This window comes from Copadichromis virginalis, linkage group LG11 (genome assembly GCF_057382275.1).
Source record: "Copadichromis virginalis isolate Kocher_CV1m ecotype Utaka linkage group LG11, C_Virginalis_male_GT1.1, whole genome shotgun sequence".
NCBI classification, from domain to species: Eukaryota; Metazoa; Chordata; class Actinopteri; order Cichliformes; family Cichlidae; genus Copadichromis; species Copadichromis virginalis.
This window is the reverse complement of record NC_140628.1, coordinates 1,945,729-1,967,201: the sequence shown is the minus strand read 5'-3', so window position 1 is coordinate 1,967,201 and position 21,473 is coordinate 1,945,729. Positions and strand designations below refer to the sequence as shown.

The following is a 21,473-nucleotide window of genomic DNA, read 5'->3' as shown; positions in this document are numbered from 1 at the left end:
TAAACCTCAAATATCTGCTCAGTTTATCAGGACACCGCATATTTTCAAAAGCGCTCCGACGTTTTCGGAGACGTCTGTTACCCACTAGCTCGATAGCGAGCCGGGGGCTAGGTCACTAGAGCCGTGAGAACACCGGACTCCCGGCAAATCGTTTTCAAACCCACCGCCGTCTTTCCTGCTCAGGTTAAACATGATATATGAGTCACTTAGATAACTTAACAATGTTGTTGTTTGGCTTTTTTCAGTGTTTTATTTGTTCTTGAGTAAATCGGTTTGGATGAGATTAAAGTTATAGTTTTTACACAGCTGAATAAACTCAAGCAGACAGCTGATTATCAGAAGTGTGAGATGCTGGAGAGTTTACTCTGGTGTCCTGTTATATTTTAGATAGCAAGGAGTTTATTAAACTTCACCGAAACAATCTGCAAATTTCATTAAACTTTAATAAACTATCATCTTGTCTTTATTTTTAGTTAGCACAGACCTTACACACTTCAAGCTGTAAGCTAATGATAGTTATATAAGAGCAGATGCTGCTGGTGCAATAAGCTGTAGTTTTACTCCAATGGATGATGATCTGATTAGTCGACTAATCGCAGAAATACTCTGTGACTAGTCGACTATCAGAATAATCGATTGTGGCAGCCCTAATGATAACATGTACTTGTCCTTAGTGCGCTCTTGTAATAGGTTTCTGTTGAAGCCCCTGACATGCTCGTCATGCACTTACAAACTGATCCTTTAAGTTACAAACTGATTACATCACACACATCAGTACTCAGACTCAGGTCCAGCTTTCTTTGTGCTATAATGTGCTGTAATGGAAAAACTGTGAGAAAATAAAATAAATCATTCTACAATAAATGTACCTAAAAAGAGAATTAAGGGTGTTTTAGGAGCCTGCAGGACTGATAACAGATTAACTAGAGGCCATGATTTGAGGGAAGAATAAAAAAGGAAACTGAATTTCTCCATTATTATGTTCAACACTGTTTCCCAGATTCAAAATGATTAAGTAGCTAGCTTTCACATTGTATCCATTTATTTCAGAGAAGGGAAACAAAGTAGCGCATGCCTCAAGAAAGGTCATTTATCAATGTGTAGCCACTTCCTCTGCTTCTGCAACAAACATGCAACCTAGAAAGTACATTGCAACATATATAGCCAGCCTCATAAAGCATGATGTTAACAGCACTGGGAGGAACTAATCCTCTTTAAAGGACCTGTTTCAGTATTTGTGGAAAGACGCTTGGCGAGGCATAAACTAAAGCCGGTGTCCCAGTCATGGCAGTGTAACCTGGTGTTACCTGCACTCTGTTTGAGCTACAACAGAGTGCAAACACACTAATGACTTCACAGATATTCATTTTATTCCACTCATTACCCACTCCCTGCAAGGGAATTGGTTATTTTAGCTGCTGATCACAATGAATCTGATGATTCCACAAATGTACCTGAAACAGGATCCAGAGAAGCAGTTCAGTTCCTATTTGTGCAACTTCAAATGTACTGCAGCCTCTTTAACTCTCTGCATAATGAGCTCAGTGCATGTCTGTGTGTGTGGAGGCTCCACAGCATTGCTGTGAGTGTGCAGTGAAGCCCTGGTTGGGCCGCAGGGATTGGTTAGATCTTATCTTGATAGGATGGTTTGACAGGTACTGCATCACATTAAAGGCCTTACCAATCTTCCCTGTCACTTCCAGCAGGAGGCATATAGATAGGGCAGCCCGCCCCTCCACCAGCGCCTTCTCACCCACGTTGATACACAACATATTGAATCTTCTTCGAGTTTCAAAGACAGATTAAAGACACTAAATGAGCACGATGGGTTTTTTGTCCCTGAAGTCAAGGACATAGTACATGTCAAAGCTACTTCCCCCCTCACCCTTTTTTCCTGTAAATGGTGCAATAGGAAAAGTCCTCCCCCCCCAAAAAAAAACTAAACAAAAAACACCTTTTTTGAGACAGGAGCACAAGACGAACTGATAACAGCTGGTACTGCACCCAGTGTTTAGCAACACTGTGCTTGTTGTTGTCATTATAAAGAAATGACAGAATGGTAACAAAGACTGGAGGGATGCAGTTTTTTCACAGCCTGCTTCAATGTCTTTAGTATGCAGGATAAATTCAGCCCTAAATCCCTTTACAGCAGCAGTCAGACAGTTCATCATTTTTGTGGACTGAATTGATCAGTGCTTCATCAACTAATGACCTTCAGTTTGCACTGGTTTACTTTGAAGCCAAGTGCAAAGTTCCTGAGTGGAGAATTTGCAGCCACCACCTTCAGGCGATGGTACTCAACGAGTAAAGTCCCCTAACGAACGAGGTGATGTTGCAAAGAGTTTAGATCATGAGTGAGGGAAACGTGGTGACAGTCAAACCTGCAGCACTTTACTGCTGAGTTGTGGCAAAGAGAGAGGTGGCCATGGAGACAGGGAAGATCAGTAATTAAGCTAATGTGCTGTTTGTAAGATTGGAAAGCTGCAGTCAGCTGAGACTGGAGAAGGCACCCACTGAAAACATCCAGATGAACAGAATCAACTATTGGTGAACCCTGTAGTGTGACTGTTTGAGTACATTGTAGCAAAGATGCAGAAGGAGATGGTGAAAGCAGCAAACTGTACACTGAGTAACCAGCATGCCATCCTCTCTGTGGTCAACTGATCATTGTATTGGACTCTGCTTCACGTTGATTCGTCATGTTACTCATTAACATTGCAATTGTTCAAAATCTAACAGATGGTATCACTGAATGTATAAACGGGATTGAATATTATACAGTGTGGTGAGTATGACACCATCTGTAATGTGTTGCTTTTTGTAAATGTGTGGACACCTGTGACTGATTTGGACCCACACAGTGATCGGGTGACGTTTCCTTTCTGTGTACTTCATTTGCACACGCTGAGTTTTTGTTCCAGCTTTCCAGCTGACTCCACCCTCTCCACTCTGGCCCCCGGCCTCAATAAATAGAGGAGAGACTTCATTAGACTGATTACTTCCACCTGCCGGCACTGCCCCATGAGCCACACCTACCCTTCAGCAGAACTGAAGACCACACCCCTGCCACGCCCCCCACCGCCCGACGGAGGCCGGGGCGACATCACTTTTATTAATATTTTGAAAAACAAGTTATGGGTACATATTTGCATAACCTTTTAGGTATATGTACAAGTAGCGGTAATTACAGGTATGAAACATGTGCTGTGCTTCATAAATGAGTAACAAATGTAGTACATAACAATAACCTACAGCACACCAGAAAAATAGATCCGGCCTACCTTTCAGGCTCAGGTGCAGTGACACGGCTTTAACAAGAAGAAAAGTCAGTCATTCACCATCTTTCTCTTCTTCCTGCCACTGAAACCACCAAAGTCCTCTTCTCCAGTGTCGGAGACAAACAGGTTCAGGATGGCTACGTCATCCACTCTCAGCTTCTTTCCTTTGTTGTCACTTTCAAAACCAAACAAATCCTTGTTGTCAGAGTCGAACACCCTCTGAAGGGCCGTGGCGGTGTCCTCCTCTCCATCATGCAGCAGTCCAGCCCTTCGAAATCCGCTGGTGATCGTGGATGTTTTCACACTTTTCCACGCTGTCAGAATCCACCGGTGGAGTTGAGCATAACTTGCTTTTCGCAAGTTTATCGCTGCTCGTCATCCGCGCCTCCCGCTGAACGAGTAGTGCTACTTTGAAGTTTGTATTTCGTGCTACTTGTACGGCACTACGTTGCCTGGCGGATGGACATGTGACCAACATACCACTCTTGAACCCCGATACTGTGTGTCTGATCACATGCCCTTCCGCCAGGCAACGTAGTGCCGTACAACAGAGGAACAAACAAAACAAATCGTCTTACGATATGACAAAAATCATGGACAATCCATAGAAAAGAAGCACCTGACTAAAAGCCGCAGGGTTCAAAGCTTGTGCAAAAAGTAGCGGCTTATAGCCCGACAATTACGGTAAATATTTCTAAGCATAAATGACAATCAACAATATAAATGTAACACTGGGAGACAAACCTTCCTGCAACGACATGTATTGATGTGCCATCCTGCAGCTGTTGGACTGCCTGAGCATCCTCTGCAGGGTCCAGGTATCACCTCATGCTATCAGCACTCACACTGATTCTAGCCAAATTCAGAACTAGTGAAAATGAGTCAGAAAAGATGAGAAGGTGGCGTGCACCTGTGAAACTGGTATTATTTTAACCTTTCTTTGTGCCTAGATTAAACCCAGATGGACTCTGGTCTAACTACAACAGTATGTGGTTTTGGGTTTAGGTGGAGTCCACCCAGAGCATGATCAGGATTCTGGGACTGTCTGCTACCCTGCCTAACTATCTGGATGTGGCCACCTTCCTACATGTCAACCCATATATTGGTCTCTTCTTCTTCGACGGTCGCTTCAGACCAGTGCCTCTGGGACAGACCTTTGTTGGCATCAAAACCAACAACAAGGTATGAACATTTAAGATGGATGTACAGAAAAATAGGACTGGTAATGTTTAGAAGTGCTAAGAGCTGTGATTGTATCCTGTTCACTGTGCTTCCTGTTCAGATCCAGCAGATCCATGACATGGAGGAGGTTTGTTATGACAAAGTTCTGGAACAGGTGAAGGCAGGTCACCAGGTAAGGGCTTTTCTTTGTGTTTGACCCAGGTGTGTGGGCTTTGGTGGGGACACAGGATTCATCGAGCCTGTGTTATACTGTGTGTAACCCACGGACTGAGCTCCGCCTGAGGCATCCAGTCTGAACGTGTATTTGTAGCATCTCTCAGCTCTTCAGTGCCCGCACTCTGTTGAAGAGTCATTTTTTCTGCATGCCTGTACTTCCTGATTGCTTTAGCCCTAAAGCCCAGCAGCATGCATGCTTCCTAACACCACCCGTGTGGAGTGATGTAGTAATGTGTAGCGCCACAATCTTTTCCTCCCAAATATTTCCCTGAACTTTTTCATGAATAGCAACCGTGCTGCAGTAAATATTTTGTGTGAACCTTTTGGAATGAACACCTGTTATCTAAATTCTCTCAAGTCCTTATCTCCCCCGGTTTTACCTCCCCCTCCTTCCCCATCCACCCACCCCCTCCACTCATTCTGCTTCCACTCTGCAGCCTGTTGGGAACAGGAGAGCTGTGAATTCAGACTTTACCGTTTAGCTTCCATCTGCTGCAGGAGTTGAGCAGCCTATTGAGGACTGTTGTTATCCTGTCTGCATCTTTTTTCCAAGCAGCCCACATACACGCTCCGGTTTTCCGAGCTTCCCCCTCTTTGTCCGATTGCTTCCCTCAGAGGCAAAGCTGATATGAACTTTTCTGTAGTCTCTGACACCATGTAAGCCGGTTTGATTGTCCAAAACATGAAACGTGCTGCACACATGTGTTTGTGGTTGGACGGTTTCACTGCTACAGTCTAGAGCTTACTGCTCAGCCAGCGATCCTTCTTCTTCTCTCAGTAATGAATTGTCAGGAAGTGGCTGTGACATATATTAATTGACGTGATTTTCTTTAAGACCCCCCCAGGCTCGCCGAGTGTCTCACTGCTCTGTTCGAGCTGAACTCAGCGTGGCTGTAACGGTGCAGCGAGATTACTAAAGCGTCTCTGTGTCACTGGGCTGTGTTAATATTCTGGTGTGTTGAAGCCGTGTGTTTGTGCCCAGGTGATGGTGTTTGTCCATGCTCGTAATGCCACAGTGAGGACGGCCATGGGGCTCATCGAGATGGCGAAGAACCGTGGAGAGATTTGTTTCTTTCAACCAGACCAAGGGTCAGACTACGGCCAGTGTGAGAAACAGGTAACAAGTGTCCACACATCGTTTCATGTGATCGTGTTCAGCGAGAACCTTCAGATACATCTAGGAAATGTTGAATGCATGTGGCTGATTAAAGACAGCACAGCGCTGTCAGGGTGTGTGATGAGGTATTTTTAGATTCAGCATTTTCACAGCCTGGAGGATCAAGTGGGGCAAACCTGCAGAGCAGCACATCACACGTTATGGAGGAATGTTTTGCAGACTAATTGGAGAAGAAAAGTGACGTTCCTCATTTTATTCCAAGACAAATACTTCATGAGAACAAACAGGAAAAGGCAGCAACACTGCCAGGAATGATTAAAGAGCTGCAGGTTTCACTGGTAGATTGATTAGTGATTAGTGCGCTGCTCGCACACGAGCCCAGAGCCTAATGCAGTAATCGGGTGTGTCCGGTTCCCTAACACTGAGACAACTAGCTCTCTAACAAACTTGGTTACAGACTTTAGGGCAGTTAGAGACTTTGAACCTGCAGACAGGAAACCACATCGTGTGTGTTAGATGAATATAATGCAAACAGTTTGCAACAGAGACCAGGGGGCTCCACACGCCCGGCTGTGGGACGCCGTCTGGCAACCATGAGGTAATATAGAGAAGCACGGCTTTCATTTTCCCCCAACACTGTTTAGCTTTGACACCATAATGCGTGCGAGCGCAGGCGTGAGGGTGGAACACCGATGGCGTGCGTGCGTGTAATTAATGGTCTTTGTGCTGTGAGGGTACACAGAGGTGGAGCTATATTTTCCCTCCGAGGACGGTCAGTCAGATGCCAAGTCCCATATTTAAATCTCCTGCCTGGGAAGGCAGAGTGATAAATTTAGTAACCTTTTCCTCTGTTCCCCGGGGCTCAGCCAAGATTGATGTGTCTCTAATCTTCTTTCTATTTAAATGGGTTATGTATACAAATCAGATCACTTTTCATGCTTTCTAAAACTGGAAATAGCGACGAGAGATTACGTCGGGGGACTGAAGCGATGCGCTGTGGCCTGGTTAGTCTTTGAAGCAGTACTTAAAAAGCAATTGTGTAACTGTTCCTTTAGTTTCTGTGCACGCAGGAAGTTTTATGTGCACCAGCTGAAAATGGTTTTGCCCCTGTCCCAACATAATGAGTATTATCCGTTCCATTAGTTCATCTTTGAGTGTTTGTCAGTCAGACTTGCTCTGGTGAAGGAAGGGGCACGGGGCTGACTCGACTCTAAGCCCACACAGAGATAATGCACTGCTTATTTGCACACTGCAAATTGCCCCACATTAATATTTATAGGTGTTTTTTTTTAATCTCCAATATGCATATGTGGTGAATAAAGCCCCTATAAGGTCAGACGTATAATCAGCGTTTATTTATCCAGCTTTAAAAGTCGCTCCGTTTTCCCGTCTCCCGTCTGTATTATTTAATTGGCTTTATCTGGGGTTTGGAGAGGCTGTCAGTCAAGCTCGATATCTGAATGTGCCACTACAGTCTAATCTAGTTATGTTACGGTTGGAAGGAGGACTCAAGCGCAGGACTCCGGTACTGATGCTTACAAGAAGAGTTTATTTACAAGTCACCAGGTGTATATACAAGAATGTGCAGGGGGGGTGTTATATACAGCTGAGTGGGGGAAGAAGGGGTCTCCAGGGAAGTCCAAGGGAAAGCATACGTTCTTCAGAATATCCACTCACACGATCACAGGTTCACACTCCAACACTGCCACACGGGAAACACACGGGGAAAAATCCAAGAGGTTCTGTGGACAGGGAGACAGGGTTAAGGACGATGCACAGAGGAAAACACTCTTCACTAAACTTGCTGTAGCTTTGACTTTACTAACGCGTGGTAGACAACGATCCAGCGACGAACAGCAGTCACCTCCTGGCTTAAATGCTGCTCCCCTTAATGAGACACCTGGGTCTCATCTCCCGAGGGCGTGGGCCGAGGGCGTGAACCCACAGTGAGTTCCGCCCCGGCGAGAGAGAAGAGGAAGAGAAACAGAGAGGGCTGATCAGCGTGCAGCTGATCCGCCTGGCCGTGACAAGTTACACAGGACGTGTGGTGTGCTCTCGAATGAAAAGAGTCTTTTTAAAGAACTACTTTAGATCCATGCTGTTGGATCGAGTGTGTGTATTCTTGGCTTTACAGTTCTATGTTCTGAAACACGAGGTGTGCCATCGTCTCACTAAAATAAAGAAGAGCTTCCCTGAAGAGACGTCGTTTACTCTCCTCAGAAAGGATCATTTACTCGTGTCTCCTGTTCGAGCTTCAGCGAGTCAGCTGTTCGATCCACACTGATGCTGGGAGTGAACAGGGCCGGATCTACAGGCGTTGCCTTTTATTAAAAACACATATGCAGGTGTTACATGTGGTTCAAATGATTCAATGCAGTCAGTATACACACGTTTCTATAACGGGATTATTTTCCATAATGAAACATCTAAGTTAGGTAACACACGCACATGTGTGGAGCCCAATAAGTATCAAATGCAGAAAGCTGCACAGCATAGGCGGTTACTTACAAACACAGGGATAACTGAAGTTTCACTTTGTTAGAAAACATCAAGTTGTTGCTGAAATTTACACAAAATGTCAGAAATCTTGAACAGAAATGTAAACCTCCTTTTTCAGGATGTGTTGGGTTCACCCTCTGGGGAGCTCGACCGCACATCGTTGCTCCTTTTTTGTATGTTGTTTGGTCTCATTTCATCAGCTCAGTGTGAATCTACACTGATTGTTTCATCGTCATGCTGCAGTAACACAACTGATCTGAAATCACACAAAAACATCAAATCCTGGTAGTAGTTTAGCCCACAGACATGTTGAGTGAATTGTTTTAATAACTTGGATTGCAAACATAAACTGTAAAATTTGAAAACACGTATGAACAATAAATTCATAAAACAACTATTTATCTAAAAATGCAGCCAGCACATCTGGCATCTTTAACATTTTCTACAACCACTTAAAACTATTACAATAACTAAAGTGAGAGAACAATCAGGCGTCACAATGAGATGCACCACAAATTATTTGTGCCAGTAAACAAAAGTTTGTTTCTGTGTTTACTGTTGTCACACTGTCCTTTTTAAACCCGTCCTTCTGCACTAAACGTGACGTATTTAGAAAAAACATATATTTTTAATCATAGCTCTGGATTTAATGGCCTGTCAATAAAATTTAAGAACTTGTATATCCTCTGAAGTCCCAACTTTCAGCACTCATGAATCCGAGACTCCGTGTGGCTGCAGCTTGTTGCTGTGTTAGCTTAAATCAGTGTGATTTGGAGGTGCGGCGTGTCCGTGGACCCCAGAGGGTTAATCACTCTCACCTTCAGTCCATTTACAGAGCGTAACAACCACCTGTGTCAAATCTGAAATGCCCTTGGTGTTGATTCAAATGTGCTCTGGCACAATCAGAAGCATGTAATATATTCAGTGTTATGTAGCCAGGCTCAAAGTGTTAATGCTGTCTTATTTTAATAAACAACACTGTCATATGCAAAGCTAGGGTGGCACATGCCACCCCATGCCCCCCTCTAGATCCGCCCCTGGTAGTGAACCTAATTAGTTTTCAGACGTTGCTTTTTTGCATACACTTCATGTGTTACAAATATTTGGAGCCAGCTGTTACTTTGTTCCTGATATTGTCCTGATATAGAGGCAAATTAAAACAAAGCACAAACTCTGTTTCCACTTGCTGGCTAATGTGCGTTTTGACTTTTGCTGCCATGATGCCAGGTCAGATTTTTTACCTGGATAAATGACGGACTAATAAAATGTAACCAATATCTACAGTTTATTCTGTCTGTATGTTTTCATAATTCTGGTGAGTTTCTGGATAGGGCTCCATGTTTATGATAACAACATGAGATATGCTGGGATAACGTGCTTTACTGCAGAAACATGACATATTTCTGACTTATAGACACAAAGTCTCCTGATACAGCTGAATCTCAAACATGGGTAAAGGTGCATTTATTAATGATGTTGTGCTGTAGCAGATGGGTTTATTAGGCTCATCGACTCTCAGTTCTCTTCTTCAGTAATAATATACAGTGTTGTAGACAGTACTATGCTGTGCAGGAAGTGTTGCTGCCACGTTGTCAGTTTTGAAATCCATCACTTGATAAATTGAAGTATATGAATCACAGATTAGAAGAAACATGTTTGAATAGACAATAAATGAGTTTGCAGCATAAGCTGTGCAGGAAACCTGAAGCTCCCACCTGAGAGGAGTCAAAGCCTCTCTGACTTTCATTTGCTCGACTTTGACAGTCCGCACTCTCTCCCCTGCCCCCCCCTCTGCGCCCCCACCATGTGGTAGGAATCCAGCTGTGAGACATGAAACCATGTGGCTGCTTTCAAAGGGAAGCAGAGTTGTTATGGAGGATAAGAGCCACCTAGTGGCCCCGTGAGTCCATTACACTTATTCTACAGACCCGTCGTGTTTTCTGACACAGCGGGGGCGTAACACCCCTTTCACACTGTGGCCAACAGTGGCCAGCTCGGCATGCCGGAGCAGTGTTTGTCAAAGCATACATTCACATGAACTGAGGGACCAGATCACTGCTAGAGAACAGCGAACGAGTGTATCGGCTTCTCTTTGAAGCTCGCTCTTCTCCGGCCTTCAGATGTGCTGCTTCCCTGTCACTTTGTTTGACAACATACACAGATGCAGACACACTCACGCCTCTGAGTGCGAAGCCTCCAGGGACTCTACAGCAACACCTGACTGTGCTCATTAATGTCTCCATTTTCTTTCATTTGGTGCTATTTTTACAAGTCGAGTCCACTGCTGCTGCTTTCGTAGTGACAGATCTGTGACAGCCTGTCACTGTGCCCAACCAGTTACCCACTGCAGTGATCAACAACAAAGAGCCGCACCTGAAACGCTGCTGGAAGCAGGAGTGACACCGTGGACTGACAGCACGGAAACAGCAGCCTTAAAAACAAAGGCAGCTTTGTCCAGCAGTGCTTCTGCAAACGCCTCCTCTGTTTGCAGCTCATCTGCAGTCTCATAGCCTGAGGGAGCAGCCTTGCATGCTATCATGGCACTGCATAGCAAGTCCGTTTTCCTGTTTAATTGCTTCTTCATCAGCATTTAAACAGCTGACTGGAGTGTTCGCTGTTTTGCTGTGCCACCTCCAATGTTCAGGAACAAAGGACCAGGATCATATTTGTCTTCAAGCAACATTTATTTTTCAGCAGTGCTGAAACCCGTGTCCTGGGGGGGTTAACCCCTGATGGACGTGACTCACTAACAGTGTCTGTAGTTTCATTTGAACGGAGAGAGCATCAGCCGCAGTACACACAGAGGCACATTTTCACGTCATGCAGTGAAATGAGTATTCGATCACCAAGCAAAACACCACTCGGTGCAACCAGTAGCCTTGTGGGCGAACATAGTGGTGAGATGTTTCCTGTAGCAGGTCATCAGCCCTGCTCACATCTCAGGAGAGCGTTCCTCTACATCCACCTCTGGCACCTTGAAGCTTCAGGTGCCAGAGGTGGATGTAGGCTGGCCGGGATGCTCCCTGACTCTTCCTCAGCTACTTCTTTGTGTCTTGGTCCTTATCATGCTGATGCCACCACAGATCTTCAGGGTTCTGGCTGAAGGTTCGTGTCCAGGATGTCATACGTGGCCCTGTTGTTGCCCCCTCATCCAGTGAAGTCAGCATCAAGCGTCCACCTCTGTGCTTGACTGTGGGGACACTGGGATTTTCTCTTCCCCCAAACATCATCATCTGACCGCAGCGCCTTCCGCCGAGCCCTGACCGTGTGCCTCCTGGATCTGGGGCATCTTGTGAACACTGCAAACCTCCAAACCATTACAGCACACTGTGTTAGTAATGGTGTTTCTGGAGGCTGTGGTAACCTGTAGGTCAGTAAGCAGCTCCTTCTGTGGGGTCAGCTTTGAGCGGACCCATCCATGATTGTTCTCATGAGTGAGGCGGCAGCTGCCATGAGGGCAGACTCTGATGCAGCGCTGCATTACCTGACTGAAACGTTTAGCTTGGTCATCGCCCAAACTGTGACTGTACGCGGGCGGTGCTGTGAGAGGAGCTGATAGCAGTAAGGAACATCAGAGGAAATGCTCTTAACATCACTTACAGGACCCAGTTTTACTGGAAACCAGTCCCAGCTGGGCTGTTTCTCTCGTATTGTTCTAGACGTTGCAGCCAATTAAGTCCTTATTTCGCACGCCTGTCATGTTTCTGCGTGCTTACAGCAGATGGTGGTGAGGGAAGTTTAAAGATTTAAGAACTCTCACAGAGATCTCTGATAACTCCAGCAGAGCCCGATCACTCGTCCTGCTGCTGAACAGCATTGGGTAACATCTCACGTACAGAATCAGAATCAGAAAGGGGTTTATTGCCAAATGTTGAGCAGGTTTACAACATTAGGAAATTGCTGCGGTGCTTCAGTGCAAACATGCTGTCATAAATAGCACTTAAATAGACATGAAAAAATAAAAGTAGGGATAAGAATTAAAAGTGCTACGTGGAAAGATATGTGCATGAGATATACATGAGATATATACATGAGAATAAGAATTAAGAGTGCTACGTAGAAAGATATATACATGAGTGCAGGTGGTGATCAGTGCCAACATGGAATGATGCAGTGAACACAGCGTAGGGTCATGTGTTAGTGGCGGGGACAGTCATGTGGTTATTGTTCATGTGTCCAACAGCAGAGGGGAAGAAACTGTTCTTATGGCGAGAGGTTCTGGTGCGAATGGACCGGAGCCTCCTGCCTGAGGGGAGCAGGTCAAACAGACTGTGTCCAGGGTGAGAAGGGTCAGCTGAGATCCGAGCTGCACGCCGCAGTGTCCTGGAGGTGTACAGGTCCTGCAAAGATGGGAGTCTGCAGCCAATCACCTTCTCAGCAGAGCGCACAACACGCTGCAGTCTCTGTTTGTCCCTGATAGTGGCTCCAGCGTACCACACGGTGATGGAGGAGGTGAGGATGGACTCGATGATTGCGGTGTAGAATTGCATCATCGTCCGTGTTGGCAGGTTGAATTTCTTCAGCTGCCTCAGGAAGTACATCCTCTGCTGGGCTTTCTTGATGACGGAGGTGATGGTGGGCTCCCACTTCAGGTCCTGGGTGATGGTGGTACCCAGGAAGCGGAATGAGTCCACAGAGGTGATGGGGGTGTCAGTCAGGATGATGGGGGGGAGTGGGGCTGTGTGCTTCCTGAAGTCCACAATAATCTCCACTGTCTTCTGGGCATTCAGCACCAGGTTGTTGTGGCTGCACCAGGACACCAGACGTTCAACCTCCCTCCTGTAGGCAGACTCATCCCCGTCCGAGATGAGCCCAATAACGGTGGTGTCATCTGCAAACTTGATTAGCTTGACAGACTGGTGGGTGGAGGTGCAGCAGTTGGTGTACAGGGAGAAGAGCAGAGGAGAAAGAACACAGCCCTGAGGGGAGCCGGTGCTGATGGTCCGGGAGTCCGAGACATTCTTTCCCAGCCTCACGTGCTGCTTCCTGTCCGTCAGGAAGTCAGTGATCCACCGGCAGATGGGATCAGGCACATTCATCTGGGAAAGCTTGCCTCGGAGATGGTCTGGAAGGATGGTGTTGAAGGCAGAGCTGAAGTCCACAAACAGGATCCTGGCGTAGGTTCCTGGGGAGTCCAGATGCTGCAGGATGAAGTGTAGGGCCATGTTGATGGCGTCATCTACAGACCTGTTGGCTCTATATGCAAACTGCAGGGGGTCCAGGAGGGGGGCCGTGAGGGTCCTGAGATGGGAGAGAACTAGGTGCTCAAAAGACTTCATGACCACAGATGTCAGAGCCACGGGTCTGTAGTCATTTAGTCCAGTGATCCTAGGTTTCTTGGGGACAGGGATTATGGTAGAGGACTTGAAGCAGGCAGGCACATGACATGCCTGCAGTGAGGAGTTGAAGATGCCAGAAAACACTGGGGCCAGCTCGTTTGCACAGTGTCTGAGGGTGGCAGGAGACACACCGTCTGGGCCGGGAGCTTTCCGAGCATTCAGACTCTTAAACTGCTTCCTCACATCTGCTTCATGAATATGAAGAGTTGTGGTCGGAGGAGGTGGTGTGAAATCCTCTTTTGTGTGGGGTGAGGAGGGAGGTGTTGTAGGTGAACGGTTTGAAGGTGGTGATGGCTCTATGGAGGGGGGAGAGGTGGGGGAATGAGTGTCCAAAGTGTCTCTATTGTTGGGGCCGTTGGAGGTGTGAAGGCTGCCTGATGGCTCGTCTAAACGGCAGTAGAAGTCGTTAAGGGTGTTGGCTAAGAGCAAGTCATCAGTGGAGTGGGGGGTTTTAGGCTTGTAGTTTGTGATATTCCTAAAACCTTTCCACACAGAGGCCGAGTCATTCTCTGAGATCTGCTGCTGCATCTTCTCAGAGTGCTGATGTTTAGCAATGTCCACTTCTTTAGTGAACCTGTACTTGGCCTCTCTGTAGCAGTCCCTGTCTCCGCTTCTGAACGCCTTTCTCTTTTCCAGCCACAGCTTTTTGAGTTTAGGAGTAAACCAGGGTTTGTCATTGTTATAACTCACCCTGGTGCGTGATGGCACAATGCTGTCCTCACAGAAGTGGATATAGGAGGTGACAGTGTCCGTAAACTCGTCCAAGCTGTTAGAAGCAGCCTTCATTGTGTCCCAGTCTGTGGTCTCCAAACACGTGCGAAGCTCCTCCACAGCCTCGTTGCTCCACAGTTTTTTAGTCCTCACGACAGGTTTGGAGAGCTTCAGCCTCTGTCTGTACGCGGGGATTAGGTGGATCATGACGTGGTCAGAAAGTCCGAGTGAAGCGCGGGGCACCGCGCGATAGGCCCCGCTGATCGTGCTGTAACAGTGGTCTAATGTCCTCTCCTCTCTGGTCGGGCATTTAATATACTGCTTGTATTTTGGAAGCTCATGGCTCAGATTGGCTTTGTTAAAGTCCCCAAGAGCAATGATGAGAGAGTCCGGGAATGTCCGCTCCGTGTGGAGAATCTGCTCCGCGAGTGCGCACTGAGCTGCCTGCGCATCTGCGTCTGGCGGGATGTAAACAGCGGCCAGGATGAATGAAGCAAACTCCCGCGGAGAATAAAACGGTTTGCAGTGGATAAAAAGATATTCCAGAGAGGAAGAGCAGTGCTGAGCAATCACTGTTACATCTGTGCACCAGCCACTATTGATGTAGAAGCAGAGACCTCCACCTTTGGACTTACCGGAGAGAGCGGCCTGCCGGTCCGCGCGCAGCAGATGGAAGTCCTCCAGCTTGAGCGCGCAGTCTGGGATGTCCTCACTGAGCCACGACTCCGTAAAACATAAGACACAGGAGGAGGCAAAGTCTCTGTTCATGCTTCTCATCAGGGCCAGTTCGTCAATCTTATTCCCGAGTGAGCGTACATTAGAAAGGAAGATCCCAGGAAGAGCAGTTCGCAGTCCGCGTCTCCTCAAACGCACGAGTGCGCCGGCTCGCTTCCCTCTCTTTCGGCGTCTCGCTTTCCTGGTCAGAGTCAGCAGTAAATCTGCCGCAGATGCGACAAATATTGGAAATAAATCCACAGGCGTTGTAGTCCTGTAGTTAAGGAGCTCTTCTCTGGTGTACGAGTATCCAGAGGAGTGCCCAGACACAGAAGAAATGCACAAAAACAAAACAAAAGTAACGCACTGAAGCACCAGGGCGACCATACGCGGCGCCATCTTGGTCTTACAGCATGTGCTGATGAGCACGTCGGGTGGTGAAAGTGTGACAACAGTGAGTATCCCGGTACGACGATGAGGTCACTGCTGACCGTGATGCTGTGCCATGTGACCACAGACACCGTGATAACCACGGAGGCTTTTATGAACGCTGCCTCAGACAGCAAACACGTTTCTATCACTGACACCTTCAACTGTCTGACCAAGTGGATTATTGCTTTACTCATTAGATAGCACTGACTTCATTGGTACATATTTACTGTCTACTCATAGAGTGAAGTATGAAGCAGCTGTAGTACTTCCTGTATTGATCAACAGCTGAGCGATATGGCAAACTGGATAAACTGTGCTTCTTCTCTCTGGAGCTACAGCAGCAGGCAGACAGGTGAAGTGTGGAGGAGTGGAGACGTATCCTCTGCAGCACCAAACATGGCCATCAACGGCCACTAAATCCACAATTAGCCATCATGGCTCAATACAGCAAAGATAGAGCGTGATAGCAGCGGGCTGTGGGAGAGCACATTCACCACTGATCACAAGTGTCATTTGTCACATTTTCACAGTGATATTTGAAATCTCAGCTTTGAAGCTGGAGTGCGCTGCATCCTGTTTCTACCACGTCTAACAAGGCTTCAGCACTGTGCGCTACCACTCAAAGCACCAGGGATGTGCAGAGCTCAGTTGGATTGTCACAAATTTGAAACCCGTTTCACTTACACGTAGGCACTCTTTGAATTTTGGGGTAATTTAGTTTAGCTGTGGTGTAAGCTGATCTCGCCCATGGGCGTGAGAGACGGTGGCAGCTTGCTGTCTGTGTACCGACGGAGCTGTGCAGCAGGAGCTGCAGCCAGCGGCAGGCCTAATGGAAGCTGATCAGGAGCTTAGGTCACTGCCATCTCAAATATAGTCATGGCACAGCAGACGTCAGCACTAACTCACCTTAGATTAGAGGCTGGAAGCATGTCTGTAACACACTCTGACACCTCAAAAAGAAGCCTCAGCCACAACATTTCAATTACCTGCTTCCCTGGGAAAGTGCACAGCCTTACCCTGAAGACTCCACCGCACGCTGTCAGAGAAACCTCGGGAGAGAAGCTTCATGTTTCTGCTTCACTGGTTTTAAAAGAGATGCTCTGATTTATTAATGCATTTATATATTAGTTTGTTTGTTTGGGTTGAAAGGACTGATTGAGCCCAAACCTCCCCGACGTGCCGGACGCCTGCAGATCCCTCAGATTTACATGCACTCAGTTTTCTAACTAAATAATACAAATATATCTCCTTTGTGGCGATAAATAATCAATAATCAGTTGGTCATCTTGTAGACGGACAGCTCCACCTTCTTGAACTGAAGGTAGCCACAGTAGTCCTTGTTGTGCACATGGACCAGTTCTCCAGTGCAGCTTCGCACCCGGACGACTGTCTTCTTCCCTTCTCTGTATTATTGTAGCTACGGACAGTATGAAGCAGCTCGAGGCAACTATACGAATAAAGTTTAATTGAATGAGAAACACTGCACTGTGAAATCTATATCATGTCATTCATACGGCTTTCATATTTAGCAACTGCTCAGTGAGCGGACGGCCCAACACAGCAGAGCCTCTGTTCACACCTGCAGGCCAGTGGACACTTCAAGGATGAGGATGTAACGTCCTGGACAGGGAGGAACGCTGGTTTGAGGGCGGAGCCAAGGAGGGAAAGACCATCTGAATGGGGGAGGGGGCCTGAGGGTCCATCTGTCACCTGTGAATGGTGGAGAAGCATCAAGACGCTCAGTGGGGCCTCGTGTCACATGAGACAGGAGCGCCGCACTCAGAGGGAACAACATATGATGAAGTGTGATTACTCAGAAAAACAATCGTATTTATTTGTAGTGAGCATTTTTCAAAGGAGGCGTGATGACACTGACCCTGGACGAGCACTGACAGACCCACTGATCCCTCAGTGTGTGGTTGTGTCACTGCTGTGTGATGTTGGTGTGGGTGACTCAGGCAGAGAGGGAGTGTGAAGGACGCACAACAGTGTGTTTCCATGAAACAGGTTGTGTTGCTGTGACTTCTGACCACACAGGTAAATGTCCGCACTCAGCTGTGGACGCACAAGTTTGACACACAGGGACGTCCAAACGTGCTGAAAAGCTCCTGTCATGAATAATTTCAGGGTGGGTCGGAGGTTCTGTGAGTCGCCATCTCGACGAGCGTGTGTGGAGGAAGTGAGAGTGTGTGGAGGAAGTGAGAGCGCGTGTGGAGGAAGTGAGAGCGCGTGTGGAGGAAGTGAGAGCGCGTGTGGAGGAAGTGAGAGCGCGTGTGGAGGAAGTGAGAGCGCGTGTGCAGGAAGTGAGAGCGTGTGGAGGAAGTGAGAGCGTGTGGAGGAAGTGAGAGCGTGTGTGGAGGAAGTGAGAGCGCGTGTGGAGGAAGTGAGAGCGTGTGGAGGAAGTGAGAGCGCGTGTGCAGGAAGTGAGAGCGTGTGGAGGAAGTGAGAGCGTGTGGAGGAAGTGAGAGCGTGTGGAGGAAGTGAGAGCGTGTGTGGAGGAAGTGAGAGCGTGTGTGGAGGAAGTGAGAGCGTGTGGAGGAAGTGAGAGCGCGTGTGGAGGAAGTGAGAGCGCGTGTGCAGGAAGTGAGAGCGTGTGGAGGAAGTGAGAGCGTGTGGAGGAAGTGAGAGCGTGTGTGGAGGAAGTGAGAGTGTGTGGAGGAAGTGAGAGCGTGTGCAGGAAGTGAGAGCGTGTGCAGGAAGTGAGAGCGTGTGGAGGAAGTGAGAGCGTGTGCAGGAAGTGAGAGCGTGTGTGGAGGAAGTGAGAGTGTGTGGAGGAAGTGAGAGCGTGTGCAGGAAGTGAGAGCGTGTGCAGGAAGTGAGAGCGTGTGGAGGAAGTGAGAGCGTGTGCAGGAAGTGAGAGCGTGTGTGGAGGAAGTGAGAGCGTGTGCAGGAAGTAAGAGTGTCTCAGGAACGTCTGTGATCCGTCTGCAGACCAGTGTGTCAGTCTGTACCACACAGAGCTTTGTGTGGATCATTACAAACAGCTGTTCTGAGATCAGTGTTGTGTGTCTGTGTGTGAGAGCACAATCACAGAGACCAACAGCATCACAGCCTTCCTCTAAGTCTTCCTCAGCTCCCACTTCCACTCTGATCACAGTGTTTATACAGAGCTTGGTTCTTCCAGCACATCAGAGCGCGTGCAGTTACAAAAGCATCATGATGACTGCGTACACACCGAATGGAAGGGTTTGAAAACTGAAACCAGTGTGGCAGTTTTTAAACGTGCACTCTTGTTAATGGCCACACTGGGAAATGCCACTGGCTGTAATACACGTAGAAACACGCCTGCGTGGCCTTACTGCTCACTCAGTGTGTGACCTGAGGAAACCCTTTGTGCTCTCGTCATTGCTTTTATTCATGATGATGTCATTTACAGAGCATGACTGAGGATGTGCGTGACCTCAGATCCTCCGCTTTCAAACGTCGAGATGCTGTCGAGGTTTCACAGCAGGACTCGAACCATTACTCAAAGTCAAAGTGCAGCGTACAGAGAGACGAGCAGCGAGAAAAACAACCTGAGAAATTAAGAGGATCAAGAGAAGTTAATTTAAACTGATGTCTCACTGGGTATCACAGAGATGACATCTGTGTTCAACACAGACGTTACCTCCTCAGTCACTGTGGGTGAGTAACCGTCTCCAGTGTCTCCGGTTCGGGGACATGTCAGACCGCTGTTCTCCAGTATGGAGACGTCTCCTTCTTTCCCTGGGACTCGCCGCCTTCAGGCGACTCTGGTTGTGATTTGGCGCCACATGCAGAATAAGTAACGCACTGAAGCATAATAATAAGATGAGAAGAGACTGAAAAAGAAAAGAGCCGTGTGATTAAAACTGCAGTATTCTGAACGGACCAAGTGAAAGCTGGCAGTAACTTGTGGTACAAATCATCAGTCACCGAGGCTAACCAACAAATGTTTTTGGCTTTGCCTCTGTGACATTTTACCTGCACAGTCAGCCTCCAGCTTGTATCCACAGGGTTTGCATACAAATGCAGACAATCACTGCAATCCAAACACTCGTGGAGTGTGTGAGGCAGACAGCTGCTGGCAGTAATGGGATTTCTCTTTGCCGCGCAGCAGCCTGCTGGGCGCTGACCTCCATTTAGATGCCCAGAGAGAGAGATAAAGCCTTGTGATGAGGACTCCCCCGGTGGCCGGCCGGGTCACAGGGCTGCTGTCAGTCACAGCACACATCTCACTCTGTGTGCATGTGCTGTGAGCTGCAGATGCTGCTGGAGTGTGCAGCAGACCTACAGCCGTGTGCATGTATTACACTCTGCTGTAGTAGGCTGCCAGTGGCTGATTACTGCATGTACTGTACAGGAAATGTTTGATTCCCGACTGCTGCTGCTGTTTTGTGTGAACACTTACAGCTGAGAGTCTGAGACTCGCCTCCACTCCTTCTGAAACTCCTTCTTTGACCGTCTCTTTCAGATCCAGCGCTCCAGGAACAAGCAGATGAAAGAAATGTTTCCTGAAGGTTTTGGCATCCACCACGCTGGCATGCTGCGCTCTGACCGCAGCCTGATGGAGAGCATGTTCTCCAGAGGCCACCTCAAGGTCCTGGTCTGTACCGCCACCTTGGCCTGGGGAGTGAACCTGCCGGCTCACGCTGTCATCATCAAGGTCCTTCATGGATTTAATGTGTTTGTGCCTGCTACCCTGAGGGAGCTCAGAGCGTCCTTTACTTTGCACATTCCATCTAAAGTCAGTAGTTGAGGGCTTTTAATTGGCTCTGTAACTTTAAGTGTCTCACAAATGTGAACGTTATTCCTGTAAAAGCCTCACGTATCTGCAGTCAGCTTGTGAGACCATGCACTGAAGTGTAACGTGGTTTTATTTGTTGTTTTAGTTTCAGAATGCTGAGAGGCTGTAAAGATTCACTCGGTTACTCTGAGCGCTCCCCGCCTGCACTCACACACCTGTCTCTGCTCTGATGCAGGGTACCCAAATTTACGATGCCAAGCGCGGCGCCGTGGTGGATCTGGGCATCCTGGACGTCATGCAGATTTTTGGAAGAGCAGGTCGTCCGCAGTTTGATAAGTATGGTGAGGGAACCATCATCACCACCCACGACAAGCTGAGCCATTACCTGACCCTGCTCACCCAGCAGAACGCCATAGAGAGTCGGTTCCTGGACAGCCTGGCCGATAACCTCAACGCTGAGGTAACGCAGTTTCCTTCTGCTTCACTTTGAGCAAAGTTTAGCTTCCACAGTCCGAACAGGGCAGCGATGACATGCAGACAGGTGCCAGGATAGCACATAGCTAACATTTAACATGGACTCAGGTCATAGTGTTTGAAACAAGCTGTCTTCAAATCTGTGAAGCTGTTTTACATCTTTAAGAAAAGGATTAATAGCACGTGTTGCTGGGCAGAGTAGAGAGGAGCAGCTGTGCTTTCAGGTAGTGTCCATTAGATGGCGACAGAGGTCTGTGAGCCGCTGTTCTCTCTCCTGCTACAGATTGCTCTGGGAACGGTCACCAACGTGGAGGAGGCTGTGAAGTGGCTCAGCTACACCTACCTTTATGTTCGCATGAGGGCCAACCCGCTGGTGTACGGCATCAACCACAAAGCCTCTCAGGTTGGTCCAGATCCCCGGAGGGCGGGGCCGTCCCCGGGGGAGGGCGGGGACGTACACTGGTGTGGAAAAGTGCTTTTTTTATATGTTTGTCTCACTTAAGTGTTTCAGATCATCAAACACATGTAGATATACAGATACACGTAACACAAAGTTTCTAAATGAAGGCGTTCATTTGGTGGGAGCCAAATCCAGACCTACACGGCCCTGTGTGGAAAAGTGCTTCCCCCTAAAGCTGGTCGCTGATTGGACCACAGCAGCCAGAAGGGGCAAAGACAAAACACCCAAATGAGGAATAGAACAATAATAATACTTTTATTTGTGTTACATCAAAGATCAGGGTCCGACACACACCTGCGCACACGTTCAGCTGACGAGCCGAGGGAGGCTGTAACTGTGACGTGTG

At 47.7% G+C, this 21,473-nt stretch overlaps 1 protein-coding gene across 4 annotated transcripts in view; it reads left to right on the top strand.

The window, feature by feature from the left end:
- Positions 1-21,473, top strand: part of ascc3 (activating signal cointegrator 1 complex subunit 3) — a 139,535-nt gene that overhangs the window by 78,605 nt on the left and 39,457 nt on the right. For all 4 annotated transcript variants that reach the window (XM_085472844.1, XM_085472842.1, XM_085472841.1 and 1 more), the window contains 6 exons: positions 4,284-4,460; positions 4,561-4,632; positions 5,659-5,793; positions 19,921-20,112; positions 20,429-20,653; positions 20,951-21,070. In XM_085472844.1, coding sequence (XP_085328970.1) covers positions 4,284-4,460; positions 4,561-4,632; positions 5,659-5,793; positions 19,921-20,112; positions 20,429-20,653; positions 20,951-21,070 — 921 coding nt within the window. The remainder of the gene's footprint in view (positions 1-4,283; positions 4,461-4,560; positions 4,633-5,658; positions 5,794-19,920; positions 20,113-20,428; positions 20,654-20,950; positions 21,071-21,473) is intronic.